Here is an 18,051-nt window from a genome sequence, read left to right as displayed (position 1 = left end):
AGGGATGGGGCAGCCACAGCTTCTCTGGGCACCCTGTGCCAGCGCCTCAGCACCCTCACAGGGAAGAGCTTCTGCCTAAGAGCTCAGCTCAGTCTCCCCTCGGGCAGGTTCAAGCCATTCCCCTTGGGCTGTCCCTACAGGCCCTTGTCCCAAGCCCCTCTCCAGGTTCCTGCAGCCCCTTCAGGCACTGGAGCTGCTCTCAGGTCTCCCCTTCAGGAGCCTTCTCTTCTCCAGGCTGCCCCAGCCCAGCTCTCTCAGCCTGGCTCCAGAGCAGAGCTGCTCCAGCCCTTGCAGCATCTCCATGGCCGCCTCTGGACTCCTCCAACAGCTCCACAACAAATCCGTTGTTTTGCCCCTGGGAGCTGCCTTTGTCAGCTGCAGGAAACCCGCATTTCGGGAAGGGGCTGTCAGGACCTGTTAAATCCATCCTCCCATTCGCAGGGATGCCTGTGCTGGGGCAGGGATGGTGCCGGGAGATGCAGCCCCGTGTCCTGCTCCCTGCCGTCAGCAGGTGGCACCCGATGGCCGGGCTTGGCCCCTCTCAGGTGCCCGACAGGTACCGCCGGAGGAGGAGGGAGCACCCCTTCATCTGCCGTTAACCCCTGGGGGGCCTGAGCTGGGGCACCCCCGCATCGGGAGACCCGGAAAACCGGGACCTGGCTTTGCAGCTTGTTCCAGGTCTGGGAATTGGGGAAAACTGGGTCTGACCGGGAGCTGTTGCTTGCAGGAAGCTGTTTTAGGGGGAAGTAGTTGCCGCTTGCAGGAGGGCTGGCATGCAGGGAATCTACTCCACCACTGTTCCATAGGCTGAGAGCGCCCAGCAGTGAGAGCAGAAGGGAGGAAACAGATGGATTCATAAAAATAGGGATTTTTCTCAGATGCTTTCCTAAGTCTCCCTCTAACATGACTGAATGCATTAAAACCTAGCTCCCTTTCCCAAATATTCCCTGCTTTTTCTAATCATACTCTATGAAGGAGAACTGCCTGTTTGTTCTTCTGGGTCAGCCCTTGGGTCTCTCCAGCTCTGACTTTGTTGGGTCGAGGAGGGATGGGGGAACTTTAGATCCCTGCTCCCAAACCGAAGCTATTCCCTCCTCTCCTTAAGCAGCAGTTTATAACCTCCCTCCTCTCCCCTTAGAGGAGGTGTTGGGCTCTTTTATATTTAGTCCTGATTAGTACATGCAAATTCCGATTGGAAACCGGGATGAATATGCGAACAGCATCCGAGTGCTGTAAGAGGAGAACCTCGGGTAGGGTTGCGTTGGTGGGCTACCGCTTTGTTGCTAAGGAGAGTTCAAAGCAAGGCATCAGTGGGTTGTTTTCAGCTGGATTGGTTCATAAATAAATGCCCAGGACCGGTCACAAAGTCAGCATTTGCACGCGAAGGAAGATGTGTCTTCAGACCTCCATTAAGAGGCTTCTGCTTGTCAATGCTTATGTGGCTTTCTAAGCGTTTGCATGGTTCTCATCAGAACTGGCACCACTTTGTGAAGGTGTTGAGGTTGGTTTTGCACTCCAAGTTTTTCTTAGCTGAGGTATCCACGGCTCCATGTGCTTTAGCCAACATTCACAGCTCTATAAAGACGGCAGGCTGCTTTTGAAGATAACAGTTCTGAAGGTGTCTTGGTGCATCCTTTCATACTGAAGGGCTACAAGGATGCTGGGGAGGGACTCTTCATCAGGGACTGTAGTGATAGGACAAGGGGTGATGGGTTCAAACTGAAACGGGAAGTTCAGGTTGGAGATAAGGGAGAAGCTCTTCCCTGTGAGGGTGCTGAGGCGCTGGCACAGGGTGCCCAGAGAAGCTGTGGCTGCCCCATCCCTGGCAGTGCTCAAGGCCAGGTTGGACACAGGGGCTTGGAGCAAGCTGCTCCAGTGGAAGGGGTCCCTGCCCGTGGCAGGGGTTGGAGCTGGAGGAGCTTTAAGGTCCCTTCCCACCCAAACCATTCCATGATTCTATGTTTCTGTGACGCACATTGTCTGAAGTATTCTTCTGTGGTTTTGTTTTGCAGAGGTGTTTAAGAAGACTCTGATGGTGAGAACAGGTTAAGGAGACTCAGGATGACGACAACAGTAGCGACAGATTACGACAACATTGAAATCCAACAGCAGTACAGTGATGTCAACAACCGCTGGGACGTCGACGACTGGGACAATGAGAACAGTTCAGCTCGGCTGTTTGAACGGTCCCGCATCAAGGCCCTAGCTGGTAAGCACTGCTCACACGAGGTTCTGATGCTGTGTGTATGTGATAGTGTGGGACGCTGTCCGTCTGCACCTTGTTGGGTTGAAGTTTTCCTGAGGTCAAGTGTGGTTTGCCTGAATTTCATCCGCTGACATCAGTGGGACCTGATGGTCTCGTGTTGCTTGGCAGGACATGCTCAGATCTGATGTTTTACAAACCCTCACGTGCTCAGATTCGCTGTGAAACTTTGCTGTAAGCACAGGAGAGCAGAGATTTCATCCACATCCTGTCTTTTTACTTGGCAGGTTGCACTGGCTCTTTCTCCCCCCATCACTCTCATCTGTTATTAACCATTCTGGCTGTGTACTCAGATTGTTTCGATTGAAACAACAAAACTCTGCTTCAAAATACCTTCCTTTGGAGGTGCTCAAAACATCTCCCTTGTCCTGGAATGGAGGAATGTGGTAGGTGGGGACAGCTGTCACCTAGTGCTGAAACCACAAGTATTTCTGAAGCAGAGCTTCTGAAGTACTTGCTCTCCGCTGAATTACACTCATCAGCAGAGAAATAGAATTTGATTGGGTCCTTTTCTGTTTAAGCCATTTGATTATTGTGTATTAAAGGCTGTACATTAACCAAATGTGTTTATGCAGCACCGAGATTACGTTGTGGCCTCTCAGCTCGCAGGCATTGCCCTGCAAAGCAGTTTCTCTGTGTCCTGTCAATGATTTCCTGGCTCCTGCGGTAGCATGCCCACATTCCTGACCTCTGACCAAAATACCTCGGCAGCTTGGAAAAACAGGGCAAAATATGACCCATTTCTGCTGGCGCAATCTGAGTTGCAGGGGTGGTTTCAAACCCAACCCTTCGCAAGGTGTTGAAGCAGGTTTATTAATCGTGCGGAGGCAAAGGTATCATCTGTTTCATTTGTGATTCAATGAGACCGGCCCCGCAGCACCTCGTGCCCTTTCCCCTCGGGATGCTGGACATGGGAGTGCATTAGATGCAGAGCACCTTTACCTGTCGGGCTCAGGGCAGGATCAGGTTTGGAGCTGAGCACCAGGGAAATAAAGTAGCTCACGCAGGTGGGCACACAGCAGATCATGTAACTGCTGCTGAGGCCGGTATCGACTTCATGGAACCACTCACAGGAGGGATGTGTGTGCACTTAAAGACTTCATTGCCGCAGTTCTCGCCACAGGGGTGCATTAAAAGCCACAGCCCTGGCATGGGGCTCTGCTCAGTGGGGTTGGAAGCAGCCTGAGCGATACCTGTGCTGGTAGATGGGTGGTACATGGGAAGAACCTTGGCTTGGGGTTCTTTATAGTTTGATTTGTTTGAGGAAGGAGCTGTATTTGACTCCTGGCACGTTAGAGTGTAGGTTATATTCTGTTCCTTGGGTGGGAAGTGCTTTTATACAAAGCTCATTAACCACATTTGGGTGCCAGACCCAGAGCCTTTAGTGCTGTTGGTTTTTCCACTTACTTTTATGGTGAGCAGAGCTCCCCACCTGAGTAATGAATAATAAACATGAAACTCTTACTTCAAGGAGAAGTAATGTAAGGAAAGGACTTGAATTATTTAGCTAGCCTAAAACAAATACCAATGTCAAAGCAAATAATTTCGCTGAAGATTCAATTCAGAGGCACACTCAAACGTTTTCCCAGAGTCTGGTGTATTTATTTTTCTTCTTAATAAGCATTACTCATAGTTATTTTAATTTGATGCATTTTGTGCCTGTAATTCTCTGCTGTGAGTGCTGCGAATGCTGCCAAAGCTCAGCTTAGCACTGCTTGAGAGCCTAATAGTGATGCAGGAGAGAGAACCGACGAGAGGTTTGGGTTGCATATCAGTAGTTAAAGGTTTGCTGTTTGATGGGTGATCTTCTCTTGCATCTCCCCAGAAAAGCACTTGCAGGCTTTCGGCAGCTGCAGCCTGGAGCTGGGGTAGCCGTGATCTCTGTCATTGGACTCTGCACATCCAGACAGGCTCTTTCGGGAAAGGTGCTCTCTAATTCAGCTGCTTGTCACAGGATCAGACACAGTAATCCCTGTGTGAAAGCCTGCGGTTGGTGGTGCACACAAAGCCACGCTGGGTGATACCAGGAGGCTCTTCTGGGCTCTAAACCCCATGAATTTGACTGTCTCTTGCACCATCACTCTTTCTGGGTGAATATCACTGTGCTCTGAAGCAGAAATGGTTATGCACTGCCTGCAGGGCCCAGGATTAGCGAATAATGTCTGAGTCACACTCCAGTCTGACACCTCCAGGTGTGCCCATCTAAGACACCTGAGCATCTTCCCCCATCTCCAAGTGTGGCTAGTCTCTGACAACAGCAGTTTTCTTTCCAGAGGTCCTAGAGTAGATGCATCTAAAGACTGCCTGTGGATGTCCAGCTCTCTCAGTACGTCTGCCTTTCCTTGGGGCTATAAGGTAAATCAAAAGACTATCAGCATCTTAAAATTGTAGAACAGCTAGGGTTGGAAAGGACCTTAAGATCATCCAGTTCCAACCCCCCTCCTATGGGCAGGGACACCTCACACTAAACCATCCCACCCAAGGCTTTGTCCAACCTGGCCTTGAGCACTGCCAGGGATGGAGCATTCACAACCTCCCTGGGCAACCCATTCCAGTGCCTCACCACCCTAACAGGAAAGAATTTCCTCCTTAGATCCAATCTAAACTTCCCCTGTTTCAGTTTGAACCCATCACCCCTTGTCCTGTCACTACAGTCCCTGATGAAGAGTCCCTCCCCAGCATCCCTATAGGCCCCCTTCAGATACTGGAAGGCTGCTATGAGGTCCCCACGCAGCTTCTCTTCTCCAGGCTGAACAGCCCCAACTTCCTCAGCCTGTCTTCATACGGGAGGTGCTCCAGCCCCTGATCATCTTCGTGGCCATCATTGTGGATCATCTTGGATGCGCATACATTATTATCTCCTTGTCCTAGTATGAAAGGTTTCAAAATGAGCAGAGTAGGCACTGGCTCTTTCTCCCCCATCTATGAGATGCAGACTGCTGGGTTCAAAAGTACAACAGCCACAGGCAGACCATCAGTAGACTGATGGCTGTGTACTCACTGTGAATCTCCCTGCTGGTGCAGGCATCTTCTGTCCACATTCTTCAACCAGGTGTGAAGTGCCTCTTCTGTGAAGCTTCCATCTTCTAGTTTACTTAATTTAAGTGAAGCTTACTTCCTTAAAATAAAGGTAGAGGGTGAGTGAGAAGTAAGTCTGATGCCCTGTTCAAGGAAGAGTCATCATGGCTCCATGTTCCATCAGGATGGTGAAATATTTAAACGGCAAAGCAGGAGGTTTTGGCCAGAATAGCCTGCGATCAGGACAGTGAATTGGAGGAAAGCTCAGTTAAAGCAGGCATGATTTAATAGCAGAAAACCACTGTCAACACAGGAGCTGATAACTGCTGTTATTGAAGTGCTCCGTGTACCGTGGAAACCAGAGTGTGAAGGATTGTTCCAGTTTAAACCAAATAAGTCATCTGGGATTTCAATCAGAATCCAGATTCGAAGGGATATGCAACCAGATTGGATACCATTCATGTTGAACTCGCTCTGCAACTGATATGAGAAGACGGTAACTGATCCCTGCTTGGTAAAGTAAGCTATCCCACCGTAGGAAATCATCTTTCACCCGTCTTTGCTCTCTGTGGTTCTTTGGAAGGTCTTGCTGGAAGACCAGGTAATTCTACCTGCGCTGTGGAAGCCAAAAAGATCTCATGTTTGTGCAAAATCCTTCATTCACAAATCCTCAAGTGTTGGATTTCGTCTCCCAAGGTCCATTAGCTAACAAGATCCGTGGGCAGAGCCTTGGTGCATTGAGCTCCTACCAGAGCCTTAAGAAGCAGTTGAGTTTCACATGCAGTCTGGGGCTGTGGCACTGGGATGCTGTGACACTGTGGTGCTGTGACTAGGATGCTGTGACATTGGGATGCTGTGGCACTGGGATGCTGTGACACTGTGGTGCTGTGGCACTGGGATGCTGTGGCACTAGGGTGCTGTGACACTGGGGTGCTGTGGCACTGGGGTGCTGTGACACTGGGGTGCTGTGGCACTGTGTTGTTGTGACACTGGTGCTATGACACTGTGGTGCTGTGGCACTGGGATGCTGTTGCACTGTGTTGCTGTGACACTGGGATGCTGTGACAATGGGATGCTGTGGCACTGGGATGCTGTGGCACTGGGATACAGTGACACTGGGATGCTGTGGCACTGGGATGCTGTGGCACTGCGGTGCTGTGACACTGGGGTGCTGCGGCACTGTGGTGCTGTGACACTGATGCTGCGGCACTGGGATGCTGTGACACTGGGGTGCTGTGACGCTGATGCTGTGGCACTGGGGTGCTGTGACACTGGGGTGCTGTGACTGGGATGCTGTGACATTGGGATGCTGTGGCACTGGGATGCTGTGACACTGTGGTGCTGTGGCACTGGGATGCTGTGGCACTGGGATGCTGTGACACTGGGATGCTGTGACACTGGGATGCTGTGGCACTGCAGTGCTGTGACACTGTGGTGCTGTAGCACTGTGGTGCTGTGACACTGATGCTGCGGCACTGGGATGTTGTGACACTGGGGTGCTGTGACATTGATGCTGTGACACTGGGATGCTGTGACTGGGATGCTGTGGCACTGGGATGCTGTGACACTGTTGCTGTGACACTGGGATGCTGTGACACTGGGGTGCTGTGGCACTGGGGTGCTGTGACATTGGGATGCTGTGACACTGGCATGCTGTGACACTGGGGTCCTGACTTGGATGCTGTGACACTGTGGTGCTGTGGCACTGGGATGCTGTGGCACTGGTATGCTGTGACACTGGGGTACTGTGACACTGGGATGCTGTGACATTGGGATGCTGTGGCACTCGGGTGCTGTGACACTGGGGTGCTGTGACACTGGGGTGCTGTGGCACTGTGGTGCTGTGGCACTGGGATGCTGTGGCACTGTGGTGCTGTGGCACTGGGGTGCTGTGACACTGGGATGCTGTGGCACTAGGGTGCTGTGACACTGGGGTGCTGTGGCACTGTGTTGTTGTGACACTGGTGCTATGACACTGTGGTGCTGTGGCACTGGGATGCTGTTGCACTGTGTTGCTGTGACACTGGGGTGCTGTGACACTGGGATGCTGTGGCACTAGGGTGCTGTGACACTGGGGTGCTGTGGCACTGTGTTGTTGTGACACTGGTGCTATGACACTGTGGTGCTGTGGCACTGGGATGCTGTTGCACTGTGTTGCTGTGGCACTGGGATGCTGTGGCACTGGGATACAGTGACACTGGGATGCTGTGGCACTGGGATGCTGTGGCACTGCGGTGCTGTGACACTGTGGTGCTGCGGCACTGTGGTGCTGTGACACTGATGCTGCGGCACTGGGATGCTGTGACACTGGGGTGCTGTGACGCTGATGCTGTGGCACTGGGGTGCTGTGACACTGGGGTGCTGTGACTGGGATGCTGTGACATTGGGATGCTGTGGCACTGGGATGCTGTGACACTGTGGTGCTGTGGCACTGGGATGCTGTGGCACTGGGATGCTGTGACACTGGGATGCTGTGACACTGGGATGCTGTGGCACTGCAGTGCTGTGACACTGTGGTGCTGTAGCACTGTGGTGCTGTGACACTGATGCTGCGGCACTGGGATGTTGTGACACTGGGGTGCTGTGACATTGATGCTGTGACACTGGGATGCTGTGACTGGGATGCTGTGGCACTGGGATGCTGTGACACTGTTGCTGTGACACTGGGGTGCTGTGACACTGGGGTGCTGTGGCACTGGGGTGCTGTGACATTGGGATGCTGTGACACTGGCATGCTGTGACACTGGGGTCCTGACTTGGATGCTGTGACACTGTGGTGCTGTGGCACTGGGATGCTGTGGCACTGGTATGCTGTGACACTGGGGTACTGTGACACTGGGATGCTGTGACATTGGGATGCTGTGGCACTGGGGTGCTGTGGCACTGGGATGCTGTGGCACTGTGGTGCTGTGGCACTGGGGTGCTGTGACACTGGGATGCTGTGGCACTAGGGTGCTGTGACACTGGGGTGCTGTGGCACTGTGTTGTTGTGACACTGGTGCTATGACACTGTGGTGCTGTGGCACTGGGATGCTGTTGCACTGTGTTGCTGTGACACTGGGGTGCTGTGACACTGGGATGCTGTGGCACTAGGGTGCTGTGACACTGGGGTGCTGTGGCACTGTGTTGTTGTGACACTGGTGCTATGACACTGTGGTGCTGTGGCACTGGGATGCTGTTGCACTGTGTTGCTGTGGCACTGGGATGCTGTGGCACTGGGATACAGTGACACTGGGATGCTGTGGCACTGGGATGCTGTGGCACTGCGGTGCTGTGACACTGGGGTGCTGCGGCACTGTGGTGCTGTGACACTGATGCTGCGGCACTGGGATGCTGTGACACTGGGGTGCTGTGACGCTGATGCTGTGGCACTGGGGTGCTGTGGTACTGGGATGCTGTGGCACTGTGGTGCTGTGGCACTGGGGTGCTGTGACACTGGGATGCTGTGGCACTGGGATGCAGTGACACTGGGGTGCTGTGGCACTGGGATGCTGTGGCACTGGGATGCTGTGTCACTGGGGTGCTGTGGCACTGGGATGCTGTGGCACTGGGATGCTGTTGCACTGGGGTGCTGTTGCACTGGGGTGCTGTGGCACTGGGATGCTGTGGCACTGGGATGCTGTGTCACTGGGGTGCTGTGGCACTGGGATGCTGTTTTCAGGTAGCAGGAGATCTGTCACCTCCACAACTTTCCGTTTCTGCACTTGGCTAATTCGCTATTAAAAAATGCCCAGCTAAAGTTACTCCTCTTTCTGCTCAGTTGTCTTTTGCCCTTTTGTCCCCTGGGCTCACCCCCGTGCCCAGAAGGTGCCTCAGCTCTCTGGCCTATGAATTAAAGATAGTTTCAAGGTTTCTGAAGTAGCAGAGGCTCACCTGCTCAGGGCAGATGAAGCTGTGCATTCCTTTTCCAGCTCCACCTAAGTGACTGTGCAGAGGTCAGGACACTCACTACTGTGGCACGTCACAGTGCTGATGAACCTTGCAGGGGATACAGGAAAGGAGGCAGCAGAACAGCCCCTCTAAAAAGGCAAAAAGAAAGATCCTGCTTGTGGTACTTAGCTTCAGGTATCATGCACCTGCCTGTCCCTCTCTCATAGCAAAGTATCTCTCATAGCAAAGTTTTACTGCTTCACTCTGAGTATATGCTAAAGATAGAAAAACTCTGCAGGGTCAGAATGAAGTTTCAGGTGTCAAATCCAGTAAAAAAGGACAAAGCAAGGACGTGGAGCTGTTGGAGCGAGGCCAGAGGAGGCCACGGAGCTGCTGCGAGGGCTGGAGCAGCTCTGCTCTGGAGCCAGGCTGAGAGAGCTGGGCTGGGGCAGCCTGGAGAAGAGAAGGCTCCTGAAGGGGAGACCTGAGAGCAGCTCCAGTGCCTCAAGGCCACTTTATGGGGCTTGGAGCAAGCTGCTCCAGTGGAAGGGGTACCTGCCTGTGGCAGGGGTTGGAGCTGGATGAGCTTTAAGGTCCCTTCCAACCCAAACCAGTCTGGGGTAGAGGGTAAGAGAGCAAACCTTTGGCTCTGAAGGAGCATACTGCGGATAATCTCTTGCAGTACATCTCCTAACTGTTGGGTACCTGAGCTGTCTGGGGCTTGACAACCAGTGCACTGGTTTGAGTAGCAGTGAGTGGTTAAGGAAGGAGAGCTCAGCAGCAGTTTGGTGCTGGTAAATCCGGGCTGAAGGACACGTGAAGGATTCACCTGACAGTAAGCAGAAATGAAAGCCTTACAGTAGGGAAACTGCAGATGCCTCATCCCAGCTCCGGTGCGGCCGTGTGGATTATGGCCCCTGGGTTTGTCCAGTAGGCAGAGGCCTGAGTCAGACTTCCTCAGGTGTTGTGAAAGGGCTTGGTTTGGACAGCCTTACTTTGCTCAGGTCAAAGCTGATGGAACCGTTTCAACAACAGCTTTTCCAAGTGTCGACCTCACCCAGTGTTTCCTTATGAATCTTAACTTCTGCAACAGCTTCTCAGCGGTACCCTATCAGGATCTATAGGAGGCTGGTGTCGAAACGAGGAGCATGGCTGTGTGTGTTTTGTGTCTTGCAGGCAATGAGGGAGGGAGCATGGCTCTGTATTCACATGTTACCTGCAGCGCTGGCTGGGACCACTGATGGACACTGTGTTTATATCAGAAAACAAGGAAAACCTTACCCCATCTGTGACTGCTGACGTGCTTTAGCTTTTAAAGCTGCTGGTAGAGAACTGTCCCTAAAGCAAACAGCAAAAACCAGGCGATAAATACTATCCTGCTCTTTGTATTTTCATTTTTAAAGAGGATCAATAGATGGAGCCCCCAAAAAGTGTCTGTGTGTCTACAGTACATAAAATGACTCTCAAATAAACGTGAACAACTTGTTTTCAGTGATGTTGCATCAGAAATGCAGTCTGCTGCAGAGGTCCTTCGTGTCTCCTTGCTATAGTAACATCATCTTTGGTATCAGTTGTCCATAGCTGTGGGGGTTTGCTCTCTCTTTAGAATCGAACAAGTACCGTGCAAACCACGTGGAGGTGTAGGTGGGAGTCACTGTAGCTGGATTAGACACCAGATCCATGATCCAGTGGAGCTTCCACAGTACAGAGCCAGGCTTCTGAATGAAGGTACTGCTGAAAACTCGGGCGTTTTGCGGAATCACACACTGCTTGTCTGCTTCATGAGTAGTATTTATGGTTACTTAGGAAGTGATGCATGGAAGTGATTGCGTCCTGGTGAATAACTGATCTGGCAGGACAAGAGGAGCTGGAAAATGGGCATTTTGGTTCTCTGGGAGGGAGCAGGACTGGAGCAGTCACTGGCAGCCCTGTTCTGGAACATCTGATAGCTGCAGTCACCTTATGCCTCTGGTTAAAGCTTTCAAGGCCAAGCAATATCACGCAGGACATGAACACAGGAGAGCCCAGCAGAGGAGCCTGCATTGATAGACCTCTATCAATAGATCATAGAATCATAGAATAGTTAGGGTTGGAAAGCTCCTGCACTGGGACACAGGAGCGGTGCCTGCTTCTCGTGGTTTCTGCCAGACATAGACCAGTGCTTATGCACGAAGGGCTGGTTCTGTGCTGGGGCAGCAATCCAGGGATTGAGCAAAATAAGTGCAAGAGAACTGAGTCCTGGGGTTAAGAAGTGATGAAATCTAAAAGCCATCTGTACCTAGAGGGAGAAAATGGAAACTAATGCCTGTGTGCGGACTGTGTGTGTGCATATGTGTCTGCTTTTAGGATGTTGCCACTGAAATGTGTATGAGGACACTCCTGGAAGCAGGTAAATCTGCTTTATCAGGCAGAGAAGGCTCCAGGGAGACCTTAGCGCAGCTCCAGTGCCTAAAGGGGCTGCAGGGAACCTGGAGAGGGGCTTGGGACAAGGGCCTGTAGCGACAGGCCAAGGGGAATGGCTTGAACCTGCCCGAGGGGAGACTGAGCTGAGCTCTTAGGCAGAAGCTCTGCCCTGTGAGGGTGCTGAGGCGCTGGCACAGGGTGCCCAGAGAAGCTGTGGCTGCCCCATCCCTGGCAGTGCTCAAGGCCAGGTTGGACACAGGGGCTTGGAGCAAGCTGCTCCAGTGGAAGGGGTCCCTGCCTGTGGCAGGGGTTGGGGCTGGATGAGCTTTAAGGTCCCTTCAACCCAAACCAGGCTGGGGTTCTGTGATTTAGGAGACCCACCAGCCAGGTTGTCAGTGGCATAAGCTGTCATCCTCCCTTGGCTGCTGTGAGACTGTGGTGACTTACACCAGCTGGGAATCTCACCCATCATGGGGAACCTGGAGACAGAAAAGACTGGAATGTTGTTTAAATCAGTGTTTTGGGATCTTTAACACAGAGAAATCATGGAACCCTTCATTGTAATGGTGAGATTAGGGTTTTAGATACTTTGCTGAGTCATCTTAATGGGGAGGATTTCTTGCTTATGGATACTACGTGCCAATAATGGCATTTTTACATTGGTTTAATTATGGCTTTTATCAGGGATGAGCTTGGCTGTGGATCCATTCAAAACTGGATCATGAGCCTGTCTCTTGAAAGCAATCCTTCCCCAAGAACTGCGTATGTAGAAGAGAACGTTCTCGTCTCCTCTCTTCAGCATCTCACCAGTCATGTTCCTGTATTTATGTTGTTTATTCAGCCAAATCTGCAGTGTGCCTTGCATTTTTCCTCCTATTTGTTGCTTGGATACTGCATGAAAGCACTCCCTGAAGTATAAATAATGTCTAGCAGAGCATACTGCGCAGCGAAATTCAATCCGCCATTAAAACCTGTTTGCTAATTTCTGTTTAACCTTGGAGCTCTTCTAATGGGGCAAGATCAGTGATGAAATCATCCTCTCCCATCAGAGCTCTGATTCTTATCTCAAGGTAACATCCTGGAGAGGTACAAACCCGCGTTGCCCTGAGACAAATTGCCTTGATGGGGAGGAGGCAAGAGGAGCAGGGATGAGGGCCAGGCAAGTGGAGAAGATGAGGAATATCCATTTACAAGTTCCACTCTTATAGTTTCTAACATTCTTCCAGCTTTTAACTCTTCTTGTGAGCGGTGCAAGCACCGTGGGCTTTTTGCCAACCACTTTGTGTGTTGTATGGTGGTTTTTGGAAGTGTTGCTTCCTTTAAATGTTACTATGCCTCTAATGCGGATAGGTGTCAAATGTAGACAGTGTTTGTACAGATAAGAGCACAATACGGTATTTATTCTTACATTATATATTTATTCTATACATATAGAATCACAGAACCCCAGCCTGGTTTGGTTTGGAAGGGACCTTAAAGCTGCTCCAGCCCCAACCCCTGCCACGGGCAGGGACCCCTTCCACTGGAGCAGCTTGCTCCAAGCCCCTGTGTCCAACCTGGCCTTGAGCACTGCCAGGGATGGGGCAGCCACAGCTTCTCTGGGCACCCTGTGCCAGCGCCTCAGCACCCTCATAGGGAAGAGCTTCTGCCTTATCTCCAACCTGAACTTCCCCTGTTTCAGTTTGAACCCATCACCCCTTGTCCTGTCACTGCAGTCCCTGATGCAGAGTCCCTCTCCAGCATCCCTGTAGCCCCCTTCAGACACTGGAAGCTGCTCTGAGGTCTCCACGCAGCTTCTCCAGGCTGAACAGCCCCAATGTTCTCTGTCTTCATACAGGATATGTGTGTGTGTATATATATATGTATATGGTTTGCTCTGGAGTAATAACTTGACAAGTTTAAGGCAGTACTTGAGTATTTGTCCATTGAGAACTAACCAGTTTTGCAGAGATAGGCAATTCCCAGATGGAGAAACTTTGTGGGTGAGATTCAATGAAAGAAGGTTTTGAGATGTCTCTGATGTTGGCTTTAAAAGAGACTTTCAGCTCATGTTTCTGTATCCAGTATGGCTTAAAGTACCCCAGCTTCCAACAGTTTCCCAACATTTTCCTTCTCTTTCACTTTGCATGAACTACAGGGTCAGCTCGAGCCTGTCCTACCTTGGCTTTCTGCAGCTTTGTTACTTAGGTGTAAGAGTTAATGGTTGGACTTGATGATCTTAAAGGTCTTTTCCAACCTATTTGATTCTATGACTCTAAGAGGATCGAAAATGCTGCAGAGAGGCCAGTTAGCTCCAGAGGTTTCTACTTTAGGAGCTCAAGCTCCTCCAGTTATGGAACTGGCAATCTAGAGGGGTACTTCTTTATTCCTCTCCCCTCCACTGACCCCATGTGAATGTGGCTGGTCGCAGTTGGGATATATAGAATCATAGAATCACAGAATAGTTAGGGTTGGAAAGGACCTCAAGGTCATCCAGTTCCAACCCCCTGCCATGGGCAGGGACACCTCACACTAAACCATCCCACCCAAGGCTTCATCCAACCTGGCCTTGAACACCGCCAGGGATGGAGCACTCACAACCTCCCTGGGCAACCCATTCCAGTGCCTCAGCACCCTCACAGGAAAGAATTTCCTCCTTAGATCCAATCTAAACTTCCCCTGTTTCAGTTTTAACCCAAATATCTGTGAACATTAATGTAGTTTCTGTGCTTTAAGCAAAGGGAAGAGTAGAAATGAATCCTCTCGCCTAAGATCGGTGTGTTCTGCTGGTTCTTTGCACCCAGGGTTTCCAGGAGCAGCAGGAGGTTGACTTTTCATGCCCAAGGGGTCATGGTGTAGCAGTGGTGCATCCTCTGTGTGCACGGTCAGACCAGGGAGAAAAGGAGACACTGCAAGAGGAGGAAAAGCAAAAGGAGGGTGGGAACCTCTTTCTCTCCTACCTATAAACATAGATGCAGTTCAGATAGAGGAGGAGAGGAGGGAGAGGCAATGGAAACAATTCCAGCTCCTAAAAACACACATTAAAACCCATTTAAAAGAGCATTTTTCAGGATTAAAATCAAGAAGTGTTTTTGTGCCAAAACTTCACAGCAAACAAGTATGTTAAGGCTGTACCTGTGCACCACGCTTGACTGTAACAGACTTTTTAAGGCTGTTCATCCAAGCCAGGCAGCAAACCAGGTGTATTTGGGGGACCACAAACCAATGGAATGAATGCAGTTGTTGCAGTTTTCCAGGGGTCGTTTCAATGCTTTGGGTTTAGGGAGGATGGGAAGTGGTGCAGGTCAGAAGAACCCATCTGGGCTGGAATGCAGACCAGCACACACCGTGTTTTCCTCCAAACACGAGTGCTGGTGTGGCTCTCCTGGCCCGCCGTCATGGTTGCAGGTATCGAGGACGTGCTGTTCCAAAAGACAGGTCAACTTTCCTGTTAATGTGGGACTTGGGTAAACTGAAACCCGAAACTGGGTGGAACTGACCCAGTTTCAGTAATAAATGGATGTGCTGGCCTGATTTGGGATGAGATTCCCAAAGGTTTCGTGCTGCTTTGGGCTCACTCATGGCAATGTATAGGTTTATTGGGAGCCCAAAGCTGGTTTGAACCTGGGACTCGCTGCGGAGCTACTGGATGTGTGAACAGACCCTTCTGTTATAGATATCCTTGTCTCTTGCTTTTCAATGTGTCCCTTTCCCTTGCCATTGGATTGCATTGGCTCTCCCAAGCCCATATCAGTCAGAGAGAATACATCTGGAAGGGGCTTGGAGGACCAGATATCTTCATGTATCCCACAGACCAAAAATCCCCTTGTAACAGAGAAGTAGAAATGCTTTCAGAAAGGGAAATGTTCCTTAGGAGGAGCTCTGGTTTTCTGCTTGTATTTAGTTCACCTTCAGTTGCAAAGCGTTGCAGGAAATGGTGGCTTACAAGATGAATGGTTCTGTTCCCACAAATACCTGCAGCAGAGGTAATGAAGCTGGCATGTTAACTCCTGCTCCGTGTGTGGGCTGCTCCTCTCTGCCTTCCAGCATCTTAGATAGCAACGGGGAGGAAAACAGCTTACTCGTCAGGATTAATGTTATGCAAATTGTCAAAGATGATAAAAATAACTATTTCCCACTGTGTTCTAGAACAATCCGTGGCAAAATCCGTCTTTCCTTACTCTATGGGAGAGATTTGGGCTTCCTGTGTGGACAGGGGTATCAGCAAAGCCGCAAAAGGCGAACGCAGTGATGAGTTCCAGCTCTTTGCCGTGGCTCTGAGGGCGTGTGTAAGAACTTCCCCCTCTTTGAGGAGAAAAGCAACTGTTCTGTGATTCCGTGCTGCTTTAGATTAATAAATCATCCTTTTTGCCTTGTAATTTTTTCCTAGTTAGTCACCAAGGGGAGAATTTACAAGAGCGAGGAAGAGTAAAGAGGAAAGACAAGGCTGATGATTAACCAGATTGGTAATACTTGTAAGCTCTGGCGTGCATTCTGCTTCCCATTAGGAAGATAATTGTCTGTTGTGGAGCTGTAAAATCGCATCTCTCCTTTGCAGCACCACAGTGCATTTGTTTCGTGGTAAGGGAACATTCTCTGTGTTGCTCTCTTAGCTTTTCATGTGTGCATTAAGTTGAATGTTTTGAGGGTGGGCCTGTGTCGGACATTGAGTCCACCAGCATGAACTATCTTCATTGTTGGCTCAATAAAGCCAATACTGGTTGACTTCGTTGGTGGAAGATAATATAGGTGCAATGGCATTAGCACTGCCCACTGACAGGCTACTTTCTGCAGAAGACCTTTGAACTGGACCCTTGGTCAGGAGTTTCTTAGAGGGATTTTCATTCATATTCCTTTTGAGGATGTGCTGGAGTTTTTCTTAAGCGGTATCTCTTGGAAGAGGAAAGTGATTATTTAGTTCCACCTTAGAAATGTTGATAATTGGGAATTTGGATGGGAATGATGCTAGTTTTTTCCTTAGAAACACCATTTTTTTTCCTTTGTGGTAGGAACCCATTCACTTCAGCAGCCACAGAAAGACCCCAGCCAGATCCCTTTCTATTCTGGAATGAGCACCTGCCTCCAGATGCTGCTTGTACATGCATAGCATTACCGGAGTCAACCTCTTGTTCTCCTTGAGGCTTTGCAGAGCTCTGATCGCATCAACCAAGTCACACGTTGTGTTATGGATAAGTGGATAATCATTTCTGGGTTTATTTACTCTTACCAAGTACACAACTAATGTCATCGGCACCGGTCAAGTGCTATGGGAGACTATGTTAGGACAAGAGGAACCGGCCTCAAGCTGCACCAGGGCAGGTTTAGATGGAGCTGAGGAACAATTCCTGCCCCAGAGGGTGCTCAGGCATTGGAACAGGCTGCCCAGGGCAGGGCTGCAGGCACCGGCCCTGCAAGGGTTCACACCCCATGGAGACAAGGCCTCAGTGCCATGGGTCAGTGGTGGCCTGGGCATTGCTGGGCAATGGCTGGACTGGATGAGCTTAAAGGGCTTTTCCAGCCTGGCCGATCCTGTGATTCTATGAGAGGTACAGTTCAGAGAATGCAAGCAAAAGGGGGTTCACAGCTGTGGGGAAAAAAGAAAGAACAAAATTTAGAAGGGGGGAACCCACAAACCTCCTCCCTCCCTGATACACAAAACTTCATAGATGATTTAGCCCTTACTTTCCTCCACGCTGAGATCAGTGATGAATTACACCATGGACGGTTTCAAGCTGGGTTGATTTGAGAAATTACACTTGAACCAGCACTTGAAAGTTATCTCATTGTGAGGTGCTGAGGCGCTGGCACAGGGTGCCCAGAGAAGCTGTGGCTGCCCCATCCCTGGCAGTGCTCAAGGCCAGGTTGGACACAGGGGCTTGGAGCAAGCTGCTCCAGTGGAAGGGGTCCCTGCCCGTGGCAGGGGTTGGGGCTGGATGAGGTTTAAGGTCCCTTCCAACCCAAACCAGGCTGGGGTTCTATGATTTATCTCTGGCTTTAAAGCATTAGTTCCTCTCCATAACATACTGATTAATATTGTCCAGGACTTAGTCAATTAAAGAGAACCAGAGGAAAATGAGTAGACACCAGGTACAGAAAAGGTCTTTGTGCCTGCAAGAACCTTATGGTGGACCCTGCCCCTCTACTCTGCTCTTGTGAGACCTCACCTGGAGCATTGTGTGCAGTTCTGGTGTCCTCAGCATAAAAAGGACATGGAACTGCTGGAACAAGTCCAGAGGAGGCCACGAGGATGATCAGGGACTGGAGCACCTCCCGTATGAAGACAGGCTGAGGAAGTTGGGGCTGTTCAGCCTGAAGAAGAGAAGGCTGCGTGGGGACCTCAGAGCAGCCTTCCAGTATCTGAAGGGGGCCTATAGGGATGCTGGGGAGGGACTCTTCGTCAGGGACTGCAGTGACAGGACAAGGGGTAACGGGTTCAAACTGAAACAGGGGAAGGTTAGATTGGATCTAAGGAGGAAATTCTTTCCTGTGAGGGTGGTGAGGCACTGGAATGGGTTGCC

The 18,051-nt window shown here is 50.6% G+C and overlaps 1 protein-coding gene across 2 annotated transcripts in view; it reads left to right on the top strand.

Moving 5' to 3' along the window:
* Positions 1 to 18,051, top strand: part of SPTBN1 (spectrin beta, non-erythrocytic 1) — a 140,347-nt gene that overhangs the window by 40,316 nt on the left and 81,980 nt on the right. For both annotated transcript variants that reach the window (XM_065682507.1, XM_065682508.1), the window contains exon 2: positions 2,013 to 2,209. In XM_065682507.1, the coding sequence (XP_065538579.1) occupies positions 2,062 to 2,209 (148 nt within the window). In that variant the 5' untranslated portion in view covers positions 2,013 to 2,061. The remainder of the gene's footprint in view (positions 1 to 2,012; positions 2,210 to 18,051) is intronic.

The sequence above is a fragment of the Lathamus discolor genome, chromosome 5, assembly GCF_037157495.1.
Source record: "Lathamus discolor isolate bLatDis1 chromosome 5, bLatDis1.hap1, whole genome shotgun sequence".
Classification (NCBI taxonomy): Eukaryota; Metazoa; Chordata; class Aves; order Psittaciformes; family Psittacidae; genus Lathamus; species Lathamus discolor.
Note: the sequence above shows the minus strand (reverse complement) of the source record. Positions and strands in the feature narration are given on the sequence as shown.